Source organism: Phasianus colchicus, chromosome Z (genome assembly GCF_987193195.1).
Source record: "Phasianus colchicus chromosome Z, bPhaCol1.hap1.1, whole genome shotgun sequence".
Lineage (NCBI taxonomy): Eukaryota > Metazoa > Chordata > Aves > Galliformes > Phasianidae > Phasianus > Phasianus colchicus.
Genome location: NC_143476.1, coordinates 50,210,043 through 50,237,631, shown reverse-complemented (window position 1 = coordinate 50,237,631; position 27,589 = coordinate 50,210,043). Strand labels below are relative to the sequence as shown.

At 37.0% G+C, this 27,589-nt stretch overlaps 1 protein-coding gene across 4 annotated transcripts in view; it reads right to left on the bottom strand.

Annotated features, from left to right (window-relative positions):
- Window positions 1-27,589, bottom strand: part of PTCH1 (patched 1) — a 62,726-nt gene that overhangs the window by 8,195 nt on the left and 26,942 nt on the right. For all 4 annotated transcript variants that reach the window (XM_031608201.2, XM_090130587.1, XM_090130588.1 and 1 more), the window contains 13 exons: window positions 27,102-27,223; window positions 25,674-25,821; window positions 24,741-24,872; window positions 24,282-24,437; window positions 23,826-23,924; window positions 22,568-22,693; window positions 15,039-15,157; window positions 13,365-13,764; window positions 12,524-12,833; window positions 6,895-7,037; window positions 4,735-4,918; window positions 2,793-3,073; window positions 1,159-1,296 (listed from right to left, as the gene is read on the bottom strand). In XM_031608201.2, the coding sequence (XP_031464061.1) occupies window positions 1,159-1,296; window positions 2,793-3,073; window positions 4,735-4,918; window positions 6,895-7,037; window positions 12,524-12,833; window positions 13,365-13,764; window positions 15,039-15,157; window positions 22,568-22,693; window positions 23,826-23,924; window positions 24,282-24,437; window positions 24,741-24,872; window positions 25,674-25,821; window positions 27,102-27,223 (2,358 nt within the window). The remainder of the gene's footprint in view (window positions 1-1,158; window positions 1,297-2,792; window positions 3,074-4,734; window positions 4,919-6,894; window positions 7,038-12,523; window positions 12,834-13,364; window positions 13,765-15,038; window positions 15,158-22,567; window positions 22,694-23,825; window positions 23,925-24,281; window positions 24,438-24,740; window positions 24,873-25,673; window positions 25,822-27,101; window positions 27,224-27,589) is intronic.

The following is a 27,589-nucleotide window of genomic DNA, read 5'->3' as shown; positions in this document are numbered from 1 at the left end:
AATTGTTATAAAGTAATTCTATAGACTGTCTGCTGCTTTAACACTCTTCTATCTTTTACAACTTGAAAACTAGCAGCCTTAGGAATAATGCTGAACACTGTAGTATCTGAAATACTATGACTCCTGAAACGTCTGTCTTTCTTCCTCTGACTGCTTATTCAACAAGCTGTACCAGGAATCCTCAGTGTGGTTTCTTATTAACTAGTCTTCTCATTGTATCACTCAACAGTTTGAGAAGAAAGCAACTTAAGTAATAACTCTTCTTATGATCTTTCTTTGGTGAATTCTCCATCACCTGCTAACTACATGAGTTCATGCAGTTATCTTCCTCTTAGTCCCGGTATTTAAGTCTCGCTTCTCCACAACCTTACTTTCACTTGCCTAACAAATTAAGGCTGAAATCAGTCAACACATTAAAAAGTGATTTGGTGGGACAGGCAAACCAAAGACGTGTACTTACACACACAGAAAGAGATTTATAACCCTAATTTCCATTGGAAGCCAAAGCATGAAACATTAATCTTTAGTATTGGAATAATAGTGGTCTGTGGAATGAAAATTAATGTATCCAGGATATTTTACATTCCCATATACAAAATAGATAAAGAGCTTCCCTCATCACATTTTCCTACAGACTCTGCTTGATGTGCATTAATGAGTTCTGAAAACAAGGTGCAGCTTTTTCGTGTGGAAAATGAACTCAAATCCATTTGAATGTTAGTGGTTTGGAGACATTAAACAACATTATGTGATTCTGAAAACCTCCTTTCAAAGGTTTCTGTTCCACAAAATACAGAATGTACACACAAGAGGGAGCAAACAGCTACACAGCACAGCAGCAACAACAGCCACACTGCAGAGAGTGGCTAGGAGAGTCTAGACTGTAGTAATACACATTAAGAGCTCTGCTTTATCTACATTTATCTATCACTCAGACAGCTAGATACAAGACACTTACTCATGACCACAGCAGTTAGGAACAACTGCATCAAAATCAACTCAATTCTTTCAGACAATACAAATGTTGCAAAAAACTGTCTGAAGTTTTTGACTGATTTTCTTCTGAGAATCACATGACTGAGTCAATGAAACTAAGAATTTGTGATTAGAAGACAGACGCCATTTTATTTTAAAATATTACGTAAATGTTTTACATACCAAAGCAACATGAACAGTGAATTCCACACCAATTCCAACAGAAGCAATCAGGATAACCACAGGCACTGCACTTAGCTTTATCCCAATTAGACCCATCATGCCAAACAGCTCCACAGTCATCAGAGCCAGCACCACCACCTAGATAATTTCAAACAGCTATTAGTAATTCTTCATACTCTATACAAGTGAAGAAAAAGATACTTTAGAACAACTTTTTGACTATAAAATGTACCCCTCAGAGCAATCCCATGTGTCATTATGCTCTGACTTGCTAAAGAGCTGGTTTAAATTATACTCCTAAATTATCAGACCAAGCATCAATTTTCTGTTCATTACAATTTACCAGTGATTTGAAAACTGCTTTTTGTTTTGTTGCTTTTCTTAATGGATACCTATCAACGCATGTGATTTTTTTTCCTCACATGCTTATTTTATGACAATCATTTTTTAAAAAGTAACTTGGAATTACAGGCATTGGAACACTTTTTTGTAGAACTGTAAATGTGAGCACGACTCTTATAGCTTGAAGCCTATAAGAAAGTGAATGCTATAGTCAGCTGATGACTCAGGTTACAGAGAGGCTTTGAGCTTTGAGGATACTTGGAGAGATTGACCCTTTGATGAACAAAGGGAACAGTTACATCAGAGGGAAAGTTTTATTTTTCTTTCATCTATCTTGTAAAAAAATTGAGGAAAAGGAAAGGGAAAAATTTCATAGAATCAACTTTAAAGTTTCTAAAACTGATCAAGAGTAAAACATACATGTTGTGGTGGGCTCCTAAAAATCCCCTTTTTTTCTAAGGGAAAAAAGTATGCACCACAATAAATGATTTTGTAAGTTAATGAATCAAGAATAATAACATAAATTGCTTAAGTGCTATGAAAAATATTCTAGACTAAACATTTATCTTTTAACATACCTGTCGTATAAACGTACATTACAAAAACCAGTAACCATTTTATGCTTTTGTACTTCAGGCATTTTATAAACCACACAATAGTTTATGGAAGTTAAACATAGGAACCTCATCATTCAACTTAACTCAAATGTTTACTGTGAGACTTACGGTGCCTTGCAAAAAGCATGGAGGAGTATTCTCTTCAATTCAGAACTTTAGAATTTTATGACTCTTTCTCATCAATACCCTAGTTACACTCCCTCCACAGAATGCACTGTACAACCTAACCATTTCAGTTTTTCCAGAAAGATTGTGTTCAGCAATCAGTAGGAAAATTTTCAGGTAAGTTAGTCACAGGCAAGTTGAGAACTAACACTTGTCTGATAAATGAGGAGACGGAATAAGTAAATTGGAATAACTTCAACATAATTCTCAATTTTCTTCTATGTCTTTACTTCTCACATTAATATGCATTTGAGCAAGGGCAAAAGTGTATATATCTTAATAAGAAACATTTAAAACTGAAAAAAAAAAAAAAGTGGCCAAAGGATTAAGGTTATTAAGGTTTGTACCTTTAGTATGAACCCTACTTTCTCAAGTTGAATAAATATATAATGAATGATGCAATATACACACTCCACCAGAGGCCCAGACATAAACAAAACCTTCCCGACTACAGCAAGAGCTATGCTGAAAGGAATTTGACTTCAACAAAGACCCTTATAATAAACTTACAATGATCCCAGCCGTCCAGGGGTTTAGGAGGAAGAGGGCACACACCAGAAACGTGCAAGCCAAAACCACGCTAATGGATAAGAGGAGCCAGTGACGAAGCCCAATGTACTGCTCCCAGAATAGAAACGGGTAACCATTTGGGTAGCTAGCGATCCCGAGGCTGGTGTAGTTATTACAGATAGCTCTCACTTTCTCAATAGCTTCCACAAAGTCAGAAGTCTCACGCAATCCATTGAGGTAGAAAGGAAACTGAGCATATTCTATGGGCTCAGCTGCTGGAACTAAGAAAGGATAGCAATGTTTAAATGTGTGCTTAGGCAGAAGAAGATACAGAGAGAGCATGATTAACAAAACATTTTGTTCTCCATAGCAAAATGCTTGCAGTTTTTAAATTTAAATTTTATATCTTTTGAGCAACAAAGATTTTAAAATTAAATATACAAGATGACTATACTTTATTGTACAATGCAAGGGGACAAACACAGTTTATATTAGGTTCCCAAACAATTTCACAGTAATTTAACAGCAACAGATACATTTTGAATTATTTAGTCTTCATCAGTTGCTACAGTGCATTTTAATGACTACCCTGCCAAAAGTCCCTATCCGCAGTATAAAATAGAAGATCACATCACATTAAACATTTCATCCATATAAATTGTGTTTATGCAAACGCAATTCCTTTGAAATTAGAGGTGATTTCCCTGTAATTAGCTGAGGTCCACTGACAAAAAAAATGAAAATTATATTCAGTGAGGTAGGCTGATTTTTAGATTTCCACTATTTTGAGCCAGATTCAGAAATCAATGTTACTTTTGAAAAAACAAATCCTTAATATAAAAGTAAGGGCTAAGTAAGGAAGCACATAACCTGTTATCCTTTAATTTGACAAACCAAAGTTATCCATACCTCTTCTAGAGCTTAATGCTAAGTCTACTCTATCACATGAAAAAAAAAGCTTCCACAACAAGCATTTTGTTACTGCTGCTGTGTGTTCCAGACCCTGCAGGGTCATTCAGCTGACTTGCTAACCATGATTTGCCCTATTATAATCTCAACTATAAATTTTCATTAAGACAAGACTTGGCTGACTGCCACAAAGCTCTAGGGTTCAGATTCACAGAAGTACAGCTAGCTTGTTACCCAATCACATTTCCAAGCGCATCAGGCCTCCCTCACATGCCCTCTCCATTTTCCCACTGGTGTGCAACACTAGCAATCTTCCCAATAAACTCAAAGCTGAAGCAAAGCAATGCAAACTGGCTGCTCAGGAAGACAGTGAATAGCACAAAATAGGATTGCTCCCTTATGTAAGTAGCTCTTGTACCTATTGGTGCTGGAAAGTTAGACATATAAGATAACATGATAAGAATCCCTTAAGTATTTAGAATTGAAGACAAACATGATATAATCTCAGTGTTAACACTTCAGAATAACACAGGCAGCAATTTCAAGCAACTTCCAAGTTCCTCCCACAGAAAAAAAGCTATCAGCCAGCGCTAAAAAGTAATGTTTATTACTAGTTTTTAAAGGTTCACAGAATCACAGAATGTTTTGCTTTGGAAGGGACCCTTAAGATCAGCTGGTTCCAGCTCCCCTGCTATAGGCAGGACACCTCCCTCTAGACCAGATTGCTGAAATCCCCATCCAGCCTAGCCTCGAACACCTCCAGAGAGGGAGCATCCTCAACCACACTGGGCAACTTGTTCCAGTGAAACTTCAACTGCTATGAAATTCATTTTTCAACATGATAAAACACTGCAGTGGTACCACATTTGCAATGGTGCATTTGTCTCCTGAGGCTACAGAGTAACATAATATATCGTTCTGTTTATGCTTCAGAGCCCTGTATAGCATCAACCAACTAGAGTTACTCGTCCTTGAAGGAAGGAGTGGGGGCACTTATATAAACTGTAAGACATTAAGATGAAACGTTACTTACTTCTTAGCCTTGTTTCTGGCATATAGTCTGCTTTGTCATGCACCCATTCTGGGCGGTGAGGCCGGATGTTGGCTTGCGAGGCAGCATAGGCCACAGGGTCATTGCTAACCCAGGCTGTCAGGTAGATGTAGAAAGCACTTGGGTTAATGATTCCATCTGCATCCACCAGACGCTGTTTAGTCAACTGCAAAATGGAAAAATTAGACTTTCAGAATGAGTTTCGGTTTTGGAGTTCTTGCTCAGCAAAAAAAAACAAAACAAAACCAACAAAAAACTACTGCTGTTTTGCAATAAAATAAAAAAAAACTAGTGATAATAAAGTGTTTATTTAAAATTAATACTCAAATAGCATTTACCATAACCACTAAACCTGTAGATAGTTCCAGAATAGACTGAAGCAACTACAGCTGAATTCTGAAAGCCTGCAGCCACAAACGAAAAACAACCAAGTTGGAGAAACGTTTCAAGAAAGGGAAGAAAATCTGGCAAGAGTCCCTATACACGTCTGTGTGCAGTTAACCTCTGTTGTTAACGCTGAAAGAAATGCCACCCAGTAAATGGAGGAGAGCTATAAAAATAAAACAACATCTGTATAAATTTTGCTAACACTTGCCTCCTATGACCTATGTATTCAGAAAATGCCCAGCATCAAGAAAGTCGATGAGTGCCCTTTGTTACTCAGGTCATCATGAGCAACTGTATCTGTGGGGTAAACAGCAGTGGCACACTTCCAGCATTCAGTAGCCAAACGCTCCACAGCTAGGGCCCTGACAGAGGACCCTGGGGGTGAAAAGTATTGTTGCTTTTTTTGTTTGTTTGTTTTGTTTATTTTACATTCTGGCCTGGCTCCAGTTTCAGGTCTTTTTAATGAAATGAAAAACAACAGTGATGGTAGTTTAAAAAACTAAACAAAAACTAAAAAACAAAACAAAACAAAAACAAAACAAAAAACTAGATTCCAAAGATCTGGATTCAATTAATCCACAGGATATGCAACAACTGTATATCTTCAAGCTGTCTTTGGATCTGCATAGTATAGGTCTCTGCACCACACTTTTTTCCCTCCCAGGCACAGGAAATTATATCAGCAGCTGTAGTCCAATCACATTTGTTCCACCATGTACCTGGTACACGCTCCTAAACAAAACCTCACTGAAGGTTTTCTATTCTACTTCCTTTATTTCCTTAATTCATTGCTAAAGCTTTAATCTGATCTGACAACATGCTGCACATTGCTATAAAGCAGTGTTTTACACACCACAGTAACTTTAAACAGTGTGCTCTGGAAAATCTTTCACCTTTAATGCCAGCAAAACAAGGAAAAACAACAAGTAGATCTGCCAAGAAACTCATTAGAAATATTATTCCTCTGCCTAAAAGCACGTGGAGTCAATAATGATTCAAGGAAAGGATAAGTTAGATGACTGCAGAATATCTTCTTCCTTTTAAAGATGAAATTAATTTAAATACAATTTTAGTTAAAGAAGTCAAACCTAGTGTGTAATCATCTAACAATGGCTACAGTAGTTGTACGCTGTTATAATCTTCTAAAAGGAGATCAGGTGTTTTATTCAGCAGTTTAGTCAACTGTCATTCCTGACTCTACCACAGTATATCTGTATTTATGACAACAATACAAGAATATTATTCTACCATTCATCAGTTATCTTCTTCAAAATGTAGGTTTTTTATGAAGTGATAGCAAATACCAGGTGCAACATCCCAGAGCTGAGCGAAGTTGATCCTACAAGGAAATTTGATTCAAATCAGGAACAATGCCACTTAAGACAATATGACTAGCACTGGCTCTGTCTCTCATGTAGGTTCAGACTCCATACATCCATGTATGTAGCTATGCACCTTCCAAAACAAATTCAGTGAAAACAGAGCGCGTTTGAGACAGGAGCAGCATGTAACACATCAGTCACTAATCACCAATAACAGGCGTTCCCAGTGTTGATTGTGAAGGCTTTGCAACACAGTCCAGACAGCAATTACACATAGATCTAGCAAAGTCAGCAAGGCCATGCAGTATGGTGTGACTTAAATATTTCAATGCAGAAAGATGGAAAAGAGACTACAACATGCCCTTTGCATCTCGCTGACTCCTGATGACTTTGTGCAGTCTTGTATAAACCAGTAAGGACACTGATACAATACCTGACTGATGTCAATGGGCTTTGCTCGGTTGCCTGTTTGTACCAAGAGTTTGTAAGCCAGAACAGCATCATCAGATCCATTTTTATAGTTGTTGTAAGTGATTTTCCCAGTTTCCCAGTCACTGTCAAATGCATCCTGAAGTCCTGAAGAGTTAAGAGAAGCAAAGAAAAAATAGAAGAAACAGGTAAGAAATCAGTATCAGAAACAAATTTCAGTAGGAAGAAAGAATTACTCTTTTCATTGTAAGCTTTGACCATCTATAACTTAAAGTAAAAAGAAAAAAATCCATTAGCAACCTCCCATATTCGCACTCCTCATTCAGTCACTGTGTGGTAAGGCAAAAGTACCACTAGCACATTCTGTATTCTGTGCAGAAAAAAAGTGGGAGAAACAAGGTGCACAGGAGAAGCCTCAAGACCAGTCTCACGTCATGATGAGCAGCAAAGCTGAATGGCAGATGCATCGTGCACTGGAGTTACCAATCATCATTAACTGGTAACCTCATCATATAGAGGAGATAAGAATAAGACTCTCAGATCCAACATCCTTAGAGATTTTCCCAAGTTTTCATAGCCTCACCACTGCTTGACAGCAACGCTATATGTGAGATGGCAACCAAGCACTTTACTTGGAGAAAAATGTGGGGAAGTGTTAAAGATGTCTGCAATAAAAAGTATTTTTCCTCAATGATCTACGATTTCAGAATCATAACACTCAAAATCCACTACCACATTTGCATTTATTGCCCCTCAAAACAAAGCTGACTTGGATGGTGCCAAAAAGGAAAAGGCTGAGTTAAGCCTTAGTTTAACATAATTGCCTGCCCTGTAGTTAAAACCAGAGAGCCACTTAGTCCATTATCTGACAGAAAAACACCCTCCATGCTTCGCCCCTCCCCCCCTCAGCATAATCCTGGCCAAGTGCATTAAGCCACAGAGTAGGAGGACACACACCATTCTCATTAACCGTTCTGGGCTACTGCAGAGCACTGAGGCAACAGCTCGAACGATGTAACCAGAAATTCCACTACAAGAGGAAAAAAAAACACACTCAAACTTTCAACTTCAAACAGCAACTCAGCTGCTTCTCGAGCACAGCGTGAGTGAACACGATTTTGTCAATTTGTTCCATCTGTTCAACTTGTGTAGCTAATACAAGTCGTGGGATCTGCTGCCAGCACATGTAAAGATCACAGCCAACACCTATTCAGTCTCAACTGTTATTTTCCTCTTTGCCACCCTTTAAGGGGGAGGAACACCTCACGGCACAAATTTGGATCATATTTAGAACAGGAAGCCGCAGCCTGGTACAAGGAGGCTCTGTGTGAACAGAGGACAAACCGCATGTCCAGGAAAGGGAAGGAAAAGGCCAGGAGGTGGTGGTGGAAATCACCAGCCCACCTCACAGCTGCACTGAGGAGCTATAATGAAAACCATCATTACAGATCTGATAGGTTAGCTACAGCTGTAAGGAGATAAGAGTGAGGGAAGAGAAAATATGGTCTGACACTGCCTTGGGGCCTAGGTACTCACACCATCAAAAAATGCTTCCCCTGCTCCCTTAGAAAGCTGCCTCCTGTGCTGTCTACAAAATTGCTCCCACTGGTAAAGCCAGGTAGTTGGGAACAAAGTGATGCAACAGGCCTGCCAAAACTACCACTGCAGCCCCTTGATAACTGCCCAGGATGAGGATGCTTCCCCACCAGACTTCTTGAAATCACCAAAGGAACTGCACAGCCCCCTTAACAGTGCTGCTTAATGGTGTCCTTTGAGTGGGAAAACATTGAGACTTGCAGAAAATACACCTCCATCCTTTCCAAACACAGTTCAGTTCTCAGTTTCTCAGGAAGTGGTTAGCTGAGAACATTTCTGCTATCATAATTATCACATAAGTGATGATTTGGGGAAGTAAGAAGGCTGTGAAAAAAGCATGAGGGAAAAAAAGGAGAGACCACCAAAGAACAGCTTAACTTTTAAGTTACAGTAGAAATTGTTTCCTTTGGTAACAGGAGCACACAAATTGCTATGCTAACCAATACCTGGGGAAGAATTTCCATCCTAATATGTAGCTAGAATTTCTAGACTAATATGTAGCTCCTGTCACAGAGCTAAACTGATATAAAACCAAATACACTCTACATGTAATTTGACCAACCCGTGTTGCAAGGTATGCTAAAAAAGATGAGTACATTTTACACTGCAACAGCAGGCAGCAGTTCAGCTCTTTCACATCTCCCACTCTCTGTCCCTTCATTGCCCCTAAAAGTCTGATAAACCCTCCAGCTCCATTCTCTTTTATATCTTTATTTCTCACTAGGTGTAATTTCTTTACACTTTCAGCCATCTTATTACTGACCTTGCTGAAACTGGAAATTTGAGGAAGGAATACCAAGATACCAGTCTAAGTTGTGCCTCATTTCCAGAGAATTTCGAAGTTTGATTGTTAAAATTTCCTTGAGATGAACAGCAAAGTCACTGCTAGCAACATATGCAATTTTATCATAAACTGTTTCCACGAACAATTTAAAAGACTTTTAATCTACTATAAAGGTAATTGAGATTAACAAAAGGTTTCTGCTGATTCCTTTCCGTAGAGAATTTTTTTTAAAAATTAGGGAATTTGTATGTTACATATGGGACATTTTCATATCAGCAGTGACTTTTACTTTCTAGTTCAGAAGGAGGTGAAATCCTCCAGAATTATGTGGGATGCTGAAAAGGGGATGAAGAAATTCCTACTTAACCATGTGAACAGTTGGCACTATAAAATATAAGATTACATTTTGCAAAAACAAGCCTAATTACAACCCACCAGGGAATTCAAGCTACCTCATTTACATTCAGTCACCTACAAAAATAACATTAACATTTCCAATTTAAATGAATGACTAGTGTTAACTTTCTTCTGTTGCATTTTCAGTAGCAGAAAACACATTAATATGACTGAATACCATGAAAAAAAATTCAGGAAAACTGCAAGGGCAAGTGCATCAGGCTGACAGCACTCTGTTGTAGGGAAACTACAAGCATTCAGCTAAAGCAAGGAGGCTATCTTCATAAAAAAATGCTTTTGTGCTTACACTGTTGCTTCACTTCAGTCCCCTTTGTCAAGTGTTGAACAAATGCATAAATGTCAGAAGGCCATCTTGAACCATTAATCTCCACAGTACTGAATTCTCAGTGAAGACAGTAGGAATTAGATACATAGTTCAAAAGTCATTCCTACTTTGATTATCCTGCTCTCTTCAGCACACAATAATGCAGCAACAGAACTACTACCATCTCATAGATACTCCCTCGATCCAGACTAAAACTCCACCCCATTTGTAAAATGTTTTCACTCTCCCTTCTCTTCACTCTCTTGTTTCAGTCCTAGTTGGCAATGACCACGAACCCTTCTGTTCACTGTCTGCACCTTCAGATAATTCCTTAACTATGACAGTAGTGACAGTTTCTACTATAATAGTTCACTCTCCCCCCAAGTTAATGCCTTGTATTCTTCTCTACTGTTTTGTAAATACAGTATTGGTCAAGATGGCCCAGTCTTCACAAAGCAGTTAGCTGTTTAATCCTAATTGTGCCAGTCCTGAGGAAGGTTGAAAGAAGGGGTAAGGACACAGATCTAAACACTAAGCAGCAATCATCATGATTAATTTGAAACTTGTGCCTGATCAGAAGGCAGAACAATGTGCCGTCTATCACAGGGCTGGCACAACTGTTTGAACCATCCCAAATCAGGCTTCATGGGAGTGTCCCTGACTGCTCCTGTGCAGAATTTTAGCTCCTTGCATCCAGGGTACCAGGATACTCACAGCTCCTCTAAGGGAAGAAAAGCAGAGGGGAAGGAAGGAAGACATGCAGGCTAAAGTGGACTAGAAAGGCAAAAAGAGAACAGTAACACCTCAAGACTAGCGGAGATGTGGAAAGGTCATATATGAATGTGTACAAGCAGCATAGAGGAGATACGGAGGCACTGGGTAGTGAAGAACAGACAAGCCCTTACCATGAAGAGGGGATTAAAAAGAGGCATCCAAACAGAAAGGTAAGAGGTGGCCTCTGAGGGGAGTAACAGGAAAGAAAGCAATCTCAGAGCAAAAGCAAGTGGGCTAGCCTCCAGCATTTCATTGTGAGGATCCAGCAAAACAGCAGATCTAAGACCATCTTTCCCTAATTTTACCATTGTCAAACTGTGCTCATGTTCAGCACTAATATGTGAAGATCCCGAACACAATCTTTGCAGATTTCTATCTCACAGGTTCTAAGGCTAGTATCTGCTTTCCCTATTGTGGTTATTATTTGGTTGTCCAAAACAAAAGAAACAAAATAAACACCAGCATTATAAGAGATTGGAAAAGCACATAGAAAGATGTTTGCTTAGGAAGCTACAATGTATATTAAGGTTTCGATATGGCAATACACAAAAGTTGTACTGAATTTTCTTCCCATTGACATTGCCTTCCCTTATGAGAGAAAAAAAAATTAAGTAAAACTTACAATAAGGAGACTGTAATGAATGGATCCAGTACATTTTAAAAATAGAAATAAAACAATAAAACTGGTAGCTAAGACTCTGTTCTGTTTGATTCTATCAGTGTATTATATGTGTAACAGACTCGATAATTTTACTATATATGTCTTTTAGATGCCTCTACTTTCCCAATACTGCCTAAGAGGGAAGAAAATATCTCCAAATGCTGGTAGTTATGTAAATATTTTCTGAGAATCAATGGCTGCATCTGTCATCTGTAAATAGTTAAGGTTAAAATATACAGTGTCTCAGTAAGTCAGCATCATTAATTTTTCTGTTGGCAAAAAGCTTGCTGAAGATTCTTTCAACTAAAATGACAGAGGTGACATAGGCATATTTCAAGGAGAATGCACTTGCTCACAGCAGAGAACAGTTAAATTTGCTGATATGTAACTGTACCATTTATTTTAAACACAAAAAAATTATTTGTCACAATAGGTGTAGTTATAGTATCTTTAATATGCTGACTTCAGTATAATTATCATCAGAGTACCTGAAAGGCTGTGTCTCTCTCATCTCAACTCTTACCCCTTTATAATTCAGCTCAGAAAAAGCAGCACCTCACAAATAGCAAAGACACTTGACTAGAAATCTAGAATGTGTGGTGCACTCATGGTCCAATAAAATGCCTAAACCACACTGAATTTTATTCATGCCAGCAGTCTCAGCTGAAGCCAACAGGATCACTCGTGCTGAAAGTTAAGCCTGTGCCAAAATACATTGCTGAGGTGGGACTTTTCATTTACTGTTCTCAAAACACTCAGCAAACATTTATTTTCCCAAGACACTGGACCGTATTTGGCCACTAATTTTAATCAGAATTCCTCACTGGTTGTTTGGAAATTAATGGCATGACATTGCCTCTCAGTTATAATCTTTAAAAGCTTCAAAACTGTCTTAAGGAGTAGTAAACTTAGCCACAAAGAAGAAAACTGTTGAAGAAAAAGGAAAGCAACATTCAAACTCAGATCAGAATCTAGGCATCCCCCTGCTGTAAGCAGTCTTTAAATGTCTGGCCATATTGGAAAATAGAAATATTATTACAGTGATTAAGTGCTTGCTAATGCAGAATAAAGGTACATTTGTGCAATTTTTCTCTTACCTTGCAGCCAGTCTCGAAAGTAATGTAACCACATTTTGGGAAGCTGCCTATCCTCTTCCAACAAAACATACGTCACATTGCTGAAACTTCTGTGAAGTTCGTAAAGTAAGTGCTGGACATTTGGATAGTCTGCTTTCTGTGTCACAATGTACATATTGTAGAACGAAAAGTACTTGAACTGTGCAGCAATGAAGTCATATTCCCGTGTCTCCCGAGGTACAATGTCTGTGAGATCTAGCCCATCTCTCACCCGGGTAGTTCCATAGAGGCTAAGCCCAAGTAAGCCCAGGAAAAGAAAAATAACCACAACCTGCAACAGCAACAACAAAAACAGAAATGCATTTGGTTTTATTTTTCTTGAGAAACTAACAATTCATAGCGGAATTAGGTTTAACATTAATACCCATCACTACATACTCTTAAGCCTATTTTTCTTATCTGTTTTTTCATACATGCATACACATAATGCAAAGCTTAGATAATTTGTGTTTTAGCTGTAAAGCTCTCTAAAGCATGGATAAAAAAATGTATATGGTAATAAATAATGGCTTTAGTTACACAGTTCACAAGCTTATTTTACTGTAAGTCAAGAAACCTTCTCCCCCCCTTTAACTTACCTTTGAAGCTATGTGACTATTCTGCTAGCGATATAAAATTTTTGAACTACGAACAAACCTGCAAAATTATTAAGAATTCCTATTGCAAAATGTTTATTTCTTAGTTTATTATTATTTATTGCAAAATATTTATTCCTTAGTTTATTATTATTGTCAGGGCAATTTTCCTTGCAGACAATGCAGAAGTCTTTTTTCAACAAACAGGTAAATTGTTCTCTGATTACCTTAGCTTTTGGTTTTAGGAGGAATGGAGCATAATGTTTTTCTGCAAAAGTTGAGAGTGTCCACTTTGTACAGGGTGGCTCAAGGCAATGCACACTGGAGTCCGAGAACTGGGAAAGCAAATCCCTTGTTGAGCTTGTGCTTTCTGGGCTCTGGCAGCTAAGACTATCTTGAGCCACTGTCACAGGCTGTACTGATATTTCTGATCGTGGCTCTGCAGTGGTGTAGTACACTTGTGTATGAGGATCATACTCAGTGCGCAACTGCACTGTAGACTGCATTGTAATCTGAGTTTCATGTGCAAAGCTGTGACTGCTGTACGGGGGTGGAGGACTGTAACAAATATTGTCATTTTCTGTATATGCTTGAGGCTCGATCTGAATCACTCTAGTGACACACGGACTGTAAGAGAAGAGAAAAACATTGCTTACATTCTTATTTTAATCAGACGAGGCAGGATAATCTGCTTCTGCCTGAAATCGTTTCTACCACTTTCAGATGGTTTATGTTAATTATCATGCTTTGACATGAATCTTCTCCAATTCTAAATGCAGATGCTTCTTAGACATGGTTCTAATTGTAAATATGCACAGATTCCTTACTCTCAATAAAGCAGAAACCACCATTTGTCTGAAGACATTGAAATAGACTAATGTAAATCCATTAATTAATTATACATGCTAATCAGGTCAATAGCCAGGTAGTCACACACAGTCTGAATGAATAATGTGTATGTGAGTTTGCATTTGTGCACCCAAGCTGAGAATTAGGCTATTTAAATGAAAATGTAAACACATAAAATACTGAGTTCTTCTGTTTAGAACAACTGAAGTAACTGTTAAATAATATTTGAGCCTTCTGCATAAGATCTCAGACTTCTGGGAGGCAGCTTGAAACCACATGCCACACACACACTGAATGTTTTAAAAATGAAGTAAACATATGCAAACATGCATAGGCATTGACCAGGTAGGATGGGCTAAATGAAGAGAGAACATTTCAGAAGTACTTTTTGAAGCATTCTCTTCATTTTAGTCTAAGCAAAAACATAATATATATCTAGTTTGTGGTTGTATTTTTTTTTTTTTTAATTGACAGAGATAAATCTCTTGTAAATAAGAAATGACAAACTGATGACAGAAAATGGTATGAGATACTTTTCATCAAATGAATAAAACCTACCTAAAAAAAGAGGAATTCAGAGTGTTGCTTACCTAAACAAAACAACCTGTTGTTAACTGAATTTCCTCATATATAGATAGGCTCAAATTCTGACAAATGTTTGGTGCAACTACTGGTGGTAGAATACATGGGCAGTCTGATTGCCTCCTACTTCTGAGAATTAGGCCTTCAAAACTGAAGCACATTAAGTCGTCCAGTGCCAACTTAATCAGAAACAGAAACCAAGGGTCCTTGTCATGTGATCAACTCCTTGTTCTAACCACTCACTAAAACAAATTTTGGAAAGTCCTTTCTCTCTTCGGTATCAAAATCAAAAGGACAAATACAGAGAGAGACAGATCACAGCAGCAAACACAATTTGGTCACCAGCAATACGATCAAGACAATAAAATACTGACCCTGCTGCAATGAACACCCACTCTTGACAAGGAACAGTAGCACTCAATGACCACAAAAGGACACACCTCATCAATTAATCTGTCACACACTCTCACCTTGTAAAACAGCAGAATATATCCAGTCTCCTGTCTTCTCGACGATAAAGGTCCATGCTCAGTATAGCAGGAAAAATTAGCAGAACCATCGCGAAGTTGAATACCACCACAACTGCTGCCTAGAGATCAATCATAAGAGAAGCAGTATTGATGCTTAGCTTCATGGAGACCATCATTTTTGCAAAGCACTAAACCTCCTTTCAGTTCACATTTACCGACTCATTTATCATACTTACCTGTTAGATGCTTTCAAGTCTCTCCTCAAGGGAACTGGGAATTGTCTTTCTACTTTTCAGTTTCATTATGGTAGCCCTATTGTAGTTGTTAGTTTCTTTTAATACTAAACTTTGTCTGTTTTAATGTGTCTATGCCTGGAGATGTAGTGGCACCATGATTTTTAAAGTGGAAAAGATATGAATTAATAAATCACCAATTTGCATAAGATCCTGCTCCATGCAGTCTGCCATTATAAAAAAGATGAAAGCATAAGCAAACCTGGAATAAGGACTGAAGTTCTCACATTTAACAGTTGTGAAGTTACTTAAACATTGAAGCACATTTTAAAATCAATAATGAAAAAAAGGTTCACCAAACTCTAATGAAACTACTAATATTATGCACTTGAAAGACATTAGAAGTCCAGTCTGAAAGAGTAACATTTTGAGAGTATCTCGTAGTATTTTCTAAGCAGCAGCAAAACTAATCCAGCAACACATAGTCAATCTATGTATTTGTGTTTATCAGAAATTGACTAATGACCCAGTCTATCAAAAGTCTTAAACTGGAACAATAATGCATCTTAAATTCAAAGAATACTTGCTTTAATTTGTAAAGTGAACATTAATTAAGGAGAAAAAAAAAAATCCCTGCACACCCACCTTCAAACCATACTTCAAATCATTTCCTCTACAGAGATTCTCAGGAAATCTCCATAAACATATGTAGCACAGCATTTATCATCATTATTAATAGCATTTACTTGTAATGTGGAATTACTAAGAGTTCTAGCTGTCAAAAAGAGAAACCTTAGAACAGGTAAGACTAGAAGTTAACAAGCAGTATAGTAACAGATATACTGAAAAAAAAAAACAGTGATTGAGTCATCAACAAGTGAAAAAAAACAATTGAGATCCTTCTATTTTAAACCTTCTATTTTATTAAATGAGCAGCAGACAATCTAGTTTCATAATAATGAAATTATAAGAATTAATATTAAAAAAAAATAAATCAAGTGGTGCACTTGATATAAACATGCTGTCATTCTTTCAAAATAAATAAGTTGCCGCTTTTGATCTTGAAAAATCAGCCTTCAAAATCGGTAGCTGAAAAGATGTTCACGTTTTAAAAATTCCTGACTTATCGTGGTACTAATTTTTTCTCTTATCTTTCAAAGTCCAAGTATTAATCTACTAAATGATTTTTAGAGTTCTGAAGCTGTTAAGTTTGATTAAAAGACTAGATATTATTTCTGTGTTTCAAAGAGCATATTAAGTTACACAAATACTGTCTTGTTAATTCAATCATAAAAACACTGAATGCAAATGCAGTGCTTACTGTTTCTCTTTTGCTGTCTTCAGACTGGTTAAATATTTTGGTCCTGCTAATTATTCATAGACATAACTACTGCAACAGTATTTATTACTTAAAACCTAATTATCATTTAACCATATTTGAGAGAAAAGATCGAGTAACTTTCATTATTTATAAATAGCCACACAGAAAGGTACGTAAGGTCATAGCTAAGACTTTGAGATAAAGTGATTTCCTTTTATCCTCTCCAGAATAAATTGACTCTGTTACAAGAACAAATGGCTGTTGTTGCCAAGAAGGTGTTGCTGGACCTGGTTATCACTTTTTTTTTTTATTATTATTGCTACTGAATCACTGAAAATTATATCACCCATTTGACATGAATAATCAGTTGTGTCTAACAAAGTTCTTTTGTCAAGGATGAGCTAAGTTTTACTGGAAATGTTAAAACGTGAAGTTTTACTGAAATTAATTTCATCTGCCGTCTGACAATAATTCTTACTTCTCCTTGAATGGCTGAAAAATCAATGAATTCCTCTACTCCTGCTCTGTGAAATTCTGCAAGGATTTCATACCTTTTCGGTTCCCTCTTTAGACACCAAAATCCTTGAAACTCAAACATTACTACCCCTGAGAACAAATACTTAAGTGTATGGCAGAGATAAAACTAGTTAGCTATATTCAGGTGGTTCTGACAGAAGAATCAAAACTAATGCAACTACGAAGAGTAAATTTGCTCATTAGCGTGGCATTTCTCCTACAATCAAATAGATTTTCCAATGCATCCTATCATTACTGGAGTACTGATCTCCAAAGGTTAAATGTTTTTAAACAATCACCTCCATTCTGATTTGTTTTTAAACAGATCCCTAGAGTTTAACACATTTTCAGCATGTTGCAGGCTTTCTCTCCCTCACCTACCTCACCAGCATTTCAAGGTTGCAAAAGTGCTGTTTTCAAAATTAGAAAAACACTGCTCTTTTATCAGTTCTGTCTGTTGCCTTGTCAAAAGTCTCCCTGTGACTTGACAAGGTTCAGTACGTCTCCCAGTTCCTGCTGCACATCCCCAGCTCCACAAGCATATGGAAATATGCGACACGAGAGAGTAGAAAGATCAGATTAGCAGAGAAGGAAGGAAGAACTAGTGAAGGTGACTAAGTCTCTGATACAACATATTAGCCACCACCTCCTCTCTCAGTACTAGTTAAGACATCCGATGGCTCGGAAATGGAAACTTACAAAAAATGTGATCATGGCCATATTCCCTACCTGTAATGACCACATTCATTGAAAAGCACCAACAAATCTGTGGTAGCACTGCTTCCAGAGTGGGGGCAATCTGCTAGCAGTACTCAAGCTGAAAGCATGCTTAGTATTTGGGAAAAGGGTATCTGCTCTTATCCCTTCAGAAAAGAGTGATCAAACGGAAGAGCCTTAGACTCTCATCCTGAGAAATCAATGAAGTTAAGATTAGTATTAGACAGGGAAATTAAAGGAAATGAGATCAGAAGGAAGCAAAATAAATATTGCGTTAATCAGAGAAAATGTTGGTCATTTTCTGAGAAATTTGCTCCAATTTTGCATCTTTTTATAAGCCTAAAAATATTATTGCTGCTGCAACAGAAACAGAAGACTGAAACAGAAGAATGGCAGTCTGTGTTGGAGGCAGCAAGGGAGAAGGGAGCCAAGCTGGTAGGCTGGGGCCCTGCTTAAGGTATGTGCTGCTATTTGCCATTCCTGGCAGCCCACCCAAGGAGAGTGTGTGTGCTGTATAGCTAGAGGTGATGAACAGACGAGGAGGTCTGTCAGGGAAACTTCCACTCCACCACTGCCTATCTGCAATTCCCCCCTGACATCGCATAGTCTCCCATCTCCCCCTTCCTCTTCCCCTTAGGCTTTAATTTTGCTTGTTAAATTCTCTTGTCAGGAACAGGGAAAGGTAAAAGATGTCGGTAAAAGGAGGGAGACAAACCACTTCAGCAGAGCAAGATAATTGAATGAGTTTAAAAACTTACATTCTTTCTGACCCACCACCACCACCTGGTAATGCACTTTTACATTTAGGAAAAAAAAAACAACTTGTCATTCTTACTGTGAGGGAAAAAGTTGCTGCTAAGACTTGTCGGGCAAAGTTCCACCTCTACTCACTACTAAATCTACACCATTCCTCAACTGCTGGGGAGGAAGTTTCCACTATAAGCAAGAAAAGTAAGGTGAATTTTTAAGAAACTGTACATTCTCTTCTTTGGTGCAGAATGTATTCCATAAAGGTGTCTGAACATTTTGTCTGAGGAAAGAATTCAGTCCAACCGTAGTCATACTCTGTCATATCTCCTTCATTTACACTCAAAATAAAGAACAATATTTAAGACATTTCTACTGTGAACTTTGAACACCCTAAGTAGAGTTCTGTGATTCTCTGTGATTCTGTGATAACCTCCCTGTATCCCATCCACCCCCAATTTTAAGAAATGAAACATCTCTGAAAATTCAGAACCTATTCCCTCAAAGTTCTCAGCATTTTCTTATAGGTGATTCTTCGGACTGAATTATTTGAGAAGCCATCAGCTTCCTGAAGCCTAAAACTGTTTCAATAAGGAGCTAATTAGATCAACAAATAAAAAAAATGCAAACAGTCAAGAAACTAACACAGTCTCTAGCCACATAACAGAACTAATTTTTAAAATCTCACTTTCAAAATGATTTTTTTTGTTTGTTTGTTTTTAACTCAGCAAGAGCTAAATCCAGTAAACTCCAAAGACAACAGCAAGCTTGCAGAGTTTAAGTTCCATGAAGTAAACAAAGAACTCAGGGCTATCAATAAGCTACTTGAGCTGGCAAACAGAACAGAAGCTGAAAAAGAAGAAAGCACTGACATGCAAAATGTGAGCTTCCAACTAAAAGATGGACTTGTACATGCAGGAAATCATTTATTCTCCCTCAGCAGTTGGGTTATTTTTCAGATAACGGGCCTCAAAAGCCATGGAAACTTTGACAATTATTTTGTAGAGTCTTAAGAAAAATGAATGAAGAGTAAAATAAGGTCAAGATCAATTCTTTTTGTAAGCCTATCTGTTAAAAATTCACTACCTAGATGAGAAGAAGGTAGCCACTGTGGAAAGTAAACTGCAGTATTTATTTCATTGCCTTCTGAGTCAAAGGCAATCAAAGATGGCAATGAGTTTTTTAAACAAGCCCAAGAGAGAAAGAGAGAAAAAAGAGTGTAAGTAAAAAAATCCATATATAAATGCAGACTATCCATGAAAACCTGCCAAGGTTATCTGATTCTGAATGCTGTAAGTAACGCATGATCTGACTTCGATTTTACCTGGTGAAGCTAGACAAAGCAAGAAATAGATGTTCCTTTCCAACAATAAGCGATAGTGGTTTCTGATTTATCAACATGTTTTCTAGTTCCAATAAATCTTCAGTACAAGTCTTTGGCTGCCCTTTTTTGCATATTTTCACATCACTCATATACATGAGGGCTTTTCTGTAAGTAATGCCTAGTTTATTATGCTGGGCCACAAAATCAGAGGTCGATGGTGGTGGTATGGCAGTGAGGGTTGAACCTTTCCACTGATATTCCATGACATTTTGTTGCTGTGCAACCAATGGCTGCAGAGGGGCTGTCTAATAAAATAGTGTCTGATACAGAAGTGCGTATGAAGCAAAGGTATGGAATTGAATTCCTCCATGTGGAAAAAAAATGGTATCCACTGACATTCACCAACAATTGCTGAACATTTTTGGAGACCAAGTAGCAGATGCCAGAACAATGAGGCTGTGGGTGATGTGTTTCAGCAGTGTTGACACCAGTGTGAAAGACAAGCCATGCTCTGGATGGCCGTGAAGACTATTATGAGTGTAGCATGCTCTTGTTCATTGCTAGCAAAAATGCATAGCTAATGGTGGTGACAACATTGTAAAATAGTGCTTTGTAGCTGACAATTCGCTCTATCAAACAGTATTATTGTAAACTTTGTACCTATTGCAGTTTCCATGGAAATAAATAAGAGGCATTACTTCTGGAGCTACCCATGCATGGGGTTGCTATTTAAAAACCAAAGACAGAATACAAATGTGAGAAAGGACTCAGCAATTGAAATGCTAGTTTTTGAACACCAAGCAATCCCACATATTAATTCAATATTAATCACTGCCTTAAAACAGACTTTGATCAGTGTTTTCATTCTCAATGATGTTGACATGTTCATACACGATTATACTGAAATCTCATTGGGATCTTCTTGTTTGTCATTTTATTGTGCGGACAGCAGTTTTGTTTTCTGATTCAGTCTATATGGTGATAGCAGGTAAGAAGAAAATAGCTCAGGATAGGTACATTTAATTTGTACTGAGATTACAGTAATATTTGCAGCTGTTGTCTCCACTTACTATCAAAGGCAACCATTCATGGTCTGATGCAAAGAATGAGATGAGAGGCTGAGCAAAATCTGATTAGAGAAGAAAGAACTAGTTTTGTTGGTTCTCACTGAACAACTCAGAGGTATAATTAGGACAAAATGGCTAATCTCTGTTGAGTACTTCTTATGAGATGTGTTTAGAATGTAGTAACATCTACAAAAGCATAGTTAGTACTATGACAGGAAAAAGCCACTTCTCCTCTGATCCCTGGTGAGGATGTCCAGTATCCTGTTAGGTGTTTAAAGTACATGTTGGATGGCTGAACCTTGACTACAGATTTAGAAGATACGAAACACTTCTTGCAAAGTATTACAGTTCAAAAATAAACTTCACATACTGAGACCAGTCTTTACTACAGAATAGACATCTGAGTTTCAGCAAGTCAGCAGAGCTAAATTCTGCTAACCACTCAGGATTCAGCCATAGTTTTAGTTGCCACAGACACCTGCCCAACTGCGCAACAAACCGAAGAGGCCTTCACTTCCTCCATTGTTCAATACCAAATTGCCTATTGAGATGAAAATGGCAAATGAGTTATTAAAACTTACTGGTCATGTAGCTGCCATCACTGCTACTACCGTAAAGTTTACTACTTTACAGCTTAAAGCAGGCATATCTAAATCTCCGAAAACAGCATTAATCACCACATATTAAGAAAAAAACTAAAATCTTTGCTTCCTCTAGGTAGCCAACAGCTCCAGGAGAATGAAAAATAATAGAAGAACTCACTCTAGAACAGAAGAAAAATGACTCCTGAAAAAGTATAGTTTGCCTGTTCTACACCAAGGTCAGGCAGCGCTATAAATTGCTTGTGTGTCAAAGTAGTGTCTGAATAGGAAACTCCCAAAGCTTTCTTCAAGTTTGTTTATAAAAAAGAAGTCTTCTTCAGTATCCTTAATATTTCACCCTCCTGAAGGCATATTATCAGGAACAAATACAAGAAGATGGAGGGAAAAGGGAGAGACCAATACACATTTCAGCCCATAAAATTCATGTTTTCTCTCAAAGTATTTGTAATATAAAATTCCTTAAGTTCTCTCCAGGGCTTCATTGGGAGCAAGGCAGTACAACAAAGCTTTTATTAAAAAGAAAAAAAAAAAAATATATATATATATATATATATATATATATATATATATATGAATGATAGCAAGTGCATTCTTGCTGCTGTCACTGAATGTTGGTTATAGTTCTAAAAAGCAGCAAATTAGGCAAACCTGAATGAAAGAACTGAATTCCCACTTAAGAACATTATTGTGTACACTCAAGTGCAGTCCAATGATCTTGACTGCAGTAACAATGCAAATCTTTCTCAAGACTTGTTTCTTCTTAGTTGCATGCATCCCGGTTTTTGCACTTAACCCAGCTGTGGAATGGCAGTGCACGCTACCATCAACTAATAGAATGCAAGAAATTCCACAGGAGGAGCAGAATCAAGGATAGATAGCTACTAATTCAGCAGCCTGCAGAAGCACTGAATGTGGATTTACTACTGTCACTAACAGGTATCATCACTGGTCTCCCACAACTGGAACACATGTAAAAGCTAACAAAGTAGCACATGAACTTACTTGTAGTGAAAATGCTCGTAAAGCGGGAATAGGGATTAAGGCAGCCATAAAGAATGCAGTAACATTGCTGATAGATGTAAGGGCTACACTTGCTCCTGTTCGCTTCAAACATTCACCTGTTCTGTCCTGCAAAAACAAAAACAAAAAAACAGTGCATCTTAAAAGTCATGTGAATAAAACAACGTCCTGCAAATTATACCGTCATTCCATAAATACAACATAGCAATACGGAAAAACTATTAGGAAATTCCAAATGCAAGTGCGCATTTAAAGTACGTCAATAAAAAACACACTAAGAAAGTATACTGTCCAGGAGAAAAGCAGATGACAAATAAAATACTAGTTTATTTTTTGTGGGTAGAAAACATTATCAAATCTGATTCTAGCTTTTAAAGACAAAACTAAGTTAATACTGTCATTATATCTGATTATCTGCAATTTAAGAAGGATGCATTGTCTACTGATGGAGTCAATGGATGTTTATCTGTTACCATTTTTCAGACAAAATAAGCATGCATTAACACCACAGATTCATAATACATCTACACATCTTGAAGTATACAACATAAAAACAACTCCAAACCCAGGAACAGCCACCCAGGAAAATCAACAGAAGCAAGCATAGGAGATTTTCTCAGCCAAATAGGTTATAGCATTGTAATGTCAGTATGCTGAACCACCTACGAAGAGCACAGGGAAGATACTGCTTGTACACAACAGAATGGGCAAACTTATGTTGTTTTTAAATAATTTATACTTTGGATATGAAATCCGAACGAAAGATACAAAGGTCAATAAAAGGAAAAGATCACAGAAGTGGTGGCATCTTAGATTTCATTATATGAATGTTATGCTTTGAAATGTCACAGTCAATTATAACGGATAGGAAAGGAAAACAGAAGAAAAACTCTTAAAATCACAAATTAAAGACATAACAAATAAAGGTAACAGATAATAATTTCTTTCTTATTGTTGCTCTAAAACTGTGTCCTTCTGTTGAAAGCATTCTACAATTTTAATGTCAGATGCACACTTGAGTTTGTTCTCAAATTTACATTGCAGACATTTTGAGTAAACTTTAAGTTATACAAATCAGGGAAAAAACCTCTAAAGAAAAAAAAAAGCTTTTAAGAAAAAGCTTAAAAAAATTTTAAATGAACTGTTGTTTGTTTAAAATCATTACTAATCCATTATTAATTCAGTATCTTTCCCTACAGGAAGCCTTTTATTTCACCTTAACTCCCCACTTTCTCATTACCTCGAATGGAATTCTCTTATTCTGTCCTGTTTCACTAAATGCATGAGCTAGAAGGAAAACATCATCTACACCAACTCCGAGAGCAAGAAAAGGCAGAACCTTGGGAAAAAAGAACAAAACAAGTAAAAACAATGACTCTCGTTTTATGATCTACCCTGCAGCTTGCTATTACACGGTTAGTTGAAGTAACTTTATGCTTTTGACTTACATAGGAGCACAGAAAAAAAAAGTATACAGAATCTAATAATTATATAAACCACTGAGTATCTGACTTTTTCTTTAATATTATTTGGAATCATCATCACTTAATTTCTCACAGCTCGAGTTACTCAACAGGACAAAAGCACAAGTGTAAAACAGCAATACAAATAATTTGGTAGTTTATTTTCCCCAAAGATTCATATGTGTTCATTCACTAACAAAGTACTAGTAATAAGACTTTTGGCTCCTAAATACCTGAGTTGTGGCAGCATTAAAGGAAATTCCAATCAGTGAGCACAGACCCAAGCCTGCAGCCACTGACAGTGCAACCAGCAAGACTCCTGCCAGTCCCACGGCACCCTGAGACTTGGCACAGTCCCACCTCAGCATTGTTAAACAGGCGTAGGCAAGCTGAAAGGAAGGGTCAGGGTGAGGGTGAGGAGAAAAGGGGAAGAAAAAAAAAAAAGTAAAGTATTAGAATGGACCATTTTTTAGAAGTGATATCCCTCTCTTCCACACACATCTTTACAAGCCTTTTTAAACAGAATAAACACATTGGATATTTTATGCTGAAGTGACAAAACTTTACAGACAGCAAGTTTTTTTTTAGTATGGAAAGACTGCTCTGGACTACTGACTGGTAAGAATGAAGAAGATATTTAAACCATGCACTACTTCTAAAAACAATTAAATAAATACAATTTGTTTTATTACCATTAGTAAGTAGCCACTAGCTACTCTGATAACACTGACATCAGAAAATGACTTTAGGATGTCATCCAGGGTAGTTGTTGTAAAGGAAAGCACCTTCTGAGTAGAATTTTGTGCAACACTTTGATGAACAACCTAAGAATAGAAAAATAAAAAAGCGGTTGTGTGTAAATTAAAAAAAGAAAAAAACAACCAAAAATATTTTCTACAGAAAACACCTGAAACTGTTTTTGCCTTTATGTTCTTGTTATAGCATAAACCTTACACAAGAGATTTCAGTGATTCTAGATGAAGTATGTTCCATAACTACTTCTTGAAAGCTACTGTTTATCAAGTATCAAGAATCTGCATGCTTTAGAAAAGTCTACTGTATTCACAGATGATTTCAATTTCAGCGTAAAGGTTTTCTCTTTCCATAACTCTGCTGTAGAATAAGTCTTGCCTTTAAATCAAGGCCAGCATGCTCTTCAGAACGCTCCTCTTTCCCCCATGGCAGGGCTATTTCACAAAGATCAGAAGCAGCACAGAAGAGGTCACAGTTTGGGACACAAAGGCCAGGCACTGTCACATGGCCTTCCCACCCAGACTGTTGCTGGGAGAGCAATTGATGGCTAGCTAATATTTTCCAGACACCTTTAGAATAATCATTCTAACCAACTGTTTTTAAATTCCAAGTAGCTCTTCAGTTCCTTTTCACATTCAACAAAGCAAACATGTTCAGGACACCAAACAGTGAAGTCTTCCTGGCTTCACATATGTGAATAGCAAAGCAGCTTCTCAATTAAAAAAGAGACCAAATCAACTTAAAACTGAGAGGGAATAACTCAGTTTTAGTTAGGCATCTTCTGTGAAGGAATACTATAAAAACCTATAGCAAAGGATAGTGGATCTCAGTAAGATTTTATACTATGGCATCTAGGTTATTTTCAGTTTTACCTCGACATACATCCTCTGCCAGGCTTCTAGAATTGCTGCTGCTTTATCCTCATTCCAGTTGATATGTGAAACATATTCATATCCCTTGAAGTGCTCATACATTTGCTTAGGAGTCATTAACTGAAACATGGTTTGCAAAGCCTGAGCACTGTAACAGAGAAATAAGAGGAAGAAGAGGCATAAAATCAGTATTTTCAGTAAATTATTTTAATGGCATGAAATCCCAAATGAGAGCTTAATAGCAGCTCTTGATTCTATAGAGCACACATTCATATTAAAATTGAATAAAGTATGATTATTCTAACTATGTATCTGGTGCGGCTGGTATGGGTCTTCTAAGTACTGTGGTTAAACTTAGTTTCATTGAACTTTATTTTACCATTATTTTTTTTACAGGATCACTGTGGGGAGCAAAGAATGTAACTCTACAAAGCAATTATAAGGATCACAATTAACAGATAACATATTACTGTGAAGATGACACAATAGTTATTTCTATAAGATCTTGTAAACGCCATTGGCAATTTGTCATTTGAAAACCTTCATCTTCTTTAACCGTTTGAGAGAAACGCCTTATTTAACTCCTGGTGTCTAATAAACTGGGAGGAGTACACAATGGCAACAATTATCCATGAAGACTTCCCACAACATGCAAATGCATCCGACAATTTTATTGTCACTAGAAGCATATTCTTTGGTTTATCTGGTGAAAGATTTACCACAATAAATAACCCTTTAATGGAAATGTGGAAAAGTGGAAATGTAAAAAAAAAGTTCATAATCCATAGTAAGACTTCCAATAAAAAACATCTATATTAAATAGATGATAATTGTGCTTCCTTTAGCTTACTATGTCATATATTTTTCAGTGTAGTTCTCTCTCACAGGTTTTTTCCCCCACTGAAGTCTTGACTTCCATGACTTCTTTAAAAAGTCTAAAAAAGTATTTTGTTTTATCAGACAAAAATATATTCAAGATGTGATAACATAAAGAGTATACTTTTCTCCATACTGATTCTAAACAAAAAGCTTAGTTTGAATTTTGAGAAAAGTAAAATAAGTGAGTACTTTACTTGTATTTTTCCCCCTTTTTCCTTTGACAGTATTTCAAAAAACGCTCAAAGTTGTTTGGTGTTTCAAACACTGTTCAATATTTTATACATACATGCCAAACAACAAAGCTGCCAGGAAAAAAAAAACCAACACTGTTTCTGAGAAATGTGCATTATCATTCTGAGGTTAGAAGCAGGAAGCAGTGATGCCAATTAAACAATCATCTAATCACTGTTCTAAGTTCTGCTTTCTTCAGACATGCATGTCCTCCTAAAAGGATTCATAATACATACAAAAGATAAATACACGTGCCCCAGTAACCAAACTCTAGCAGGGAAAAACTTTAAAATTTCCTTTAACCATTTGTTTCTTTACCTGACAAGTTTACCAGAACTGTTCTTGACTGTACCACCTATAATTAACTCTTCCTGCCAATGCATGTATTTTCTTGACAGTCCGTAGCATCCACCACTCAAAACAAGGGCTACATCAAGAGGCTAGAAAAAGTTATAAAGAAGAAATTAATCAGTTGCATAACTTCATACAAACTTGTACCATAAATCAAAATCCCATGCAATAAAATAACTGATATTAAAGTTTGTCTAAGAGGTCTAAAAAGAGAAATTATGCTCAGCAACTCAAGCGGACAAATCAGTCAGGTATTAATTGACAAACAGTAACTTTTCCAAAGCCTGACTGAAAGGCAGATGTATAAAACTGGGGACCATTAATTCAAAGTATTCACAAAGTAAACACAATTGGTCCAACGTGAAGGAAGGAAGGCTTTGCTGTCCGGTGTGAGCATACAGAGCAGATGCAATTCAGTACTGCTTATCTCTATCTGAGGAATTAAATCTTTTGAA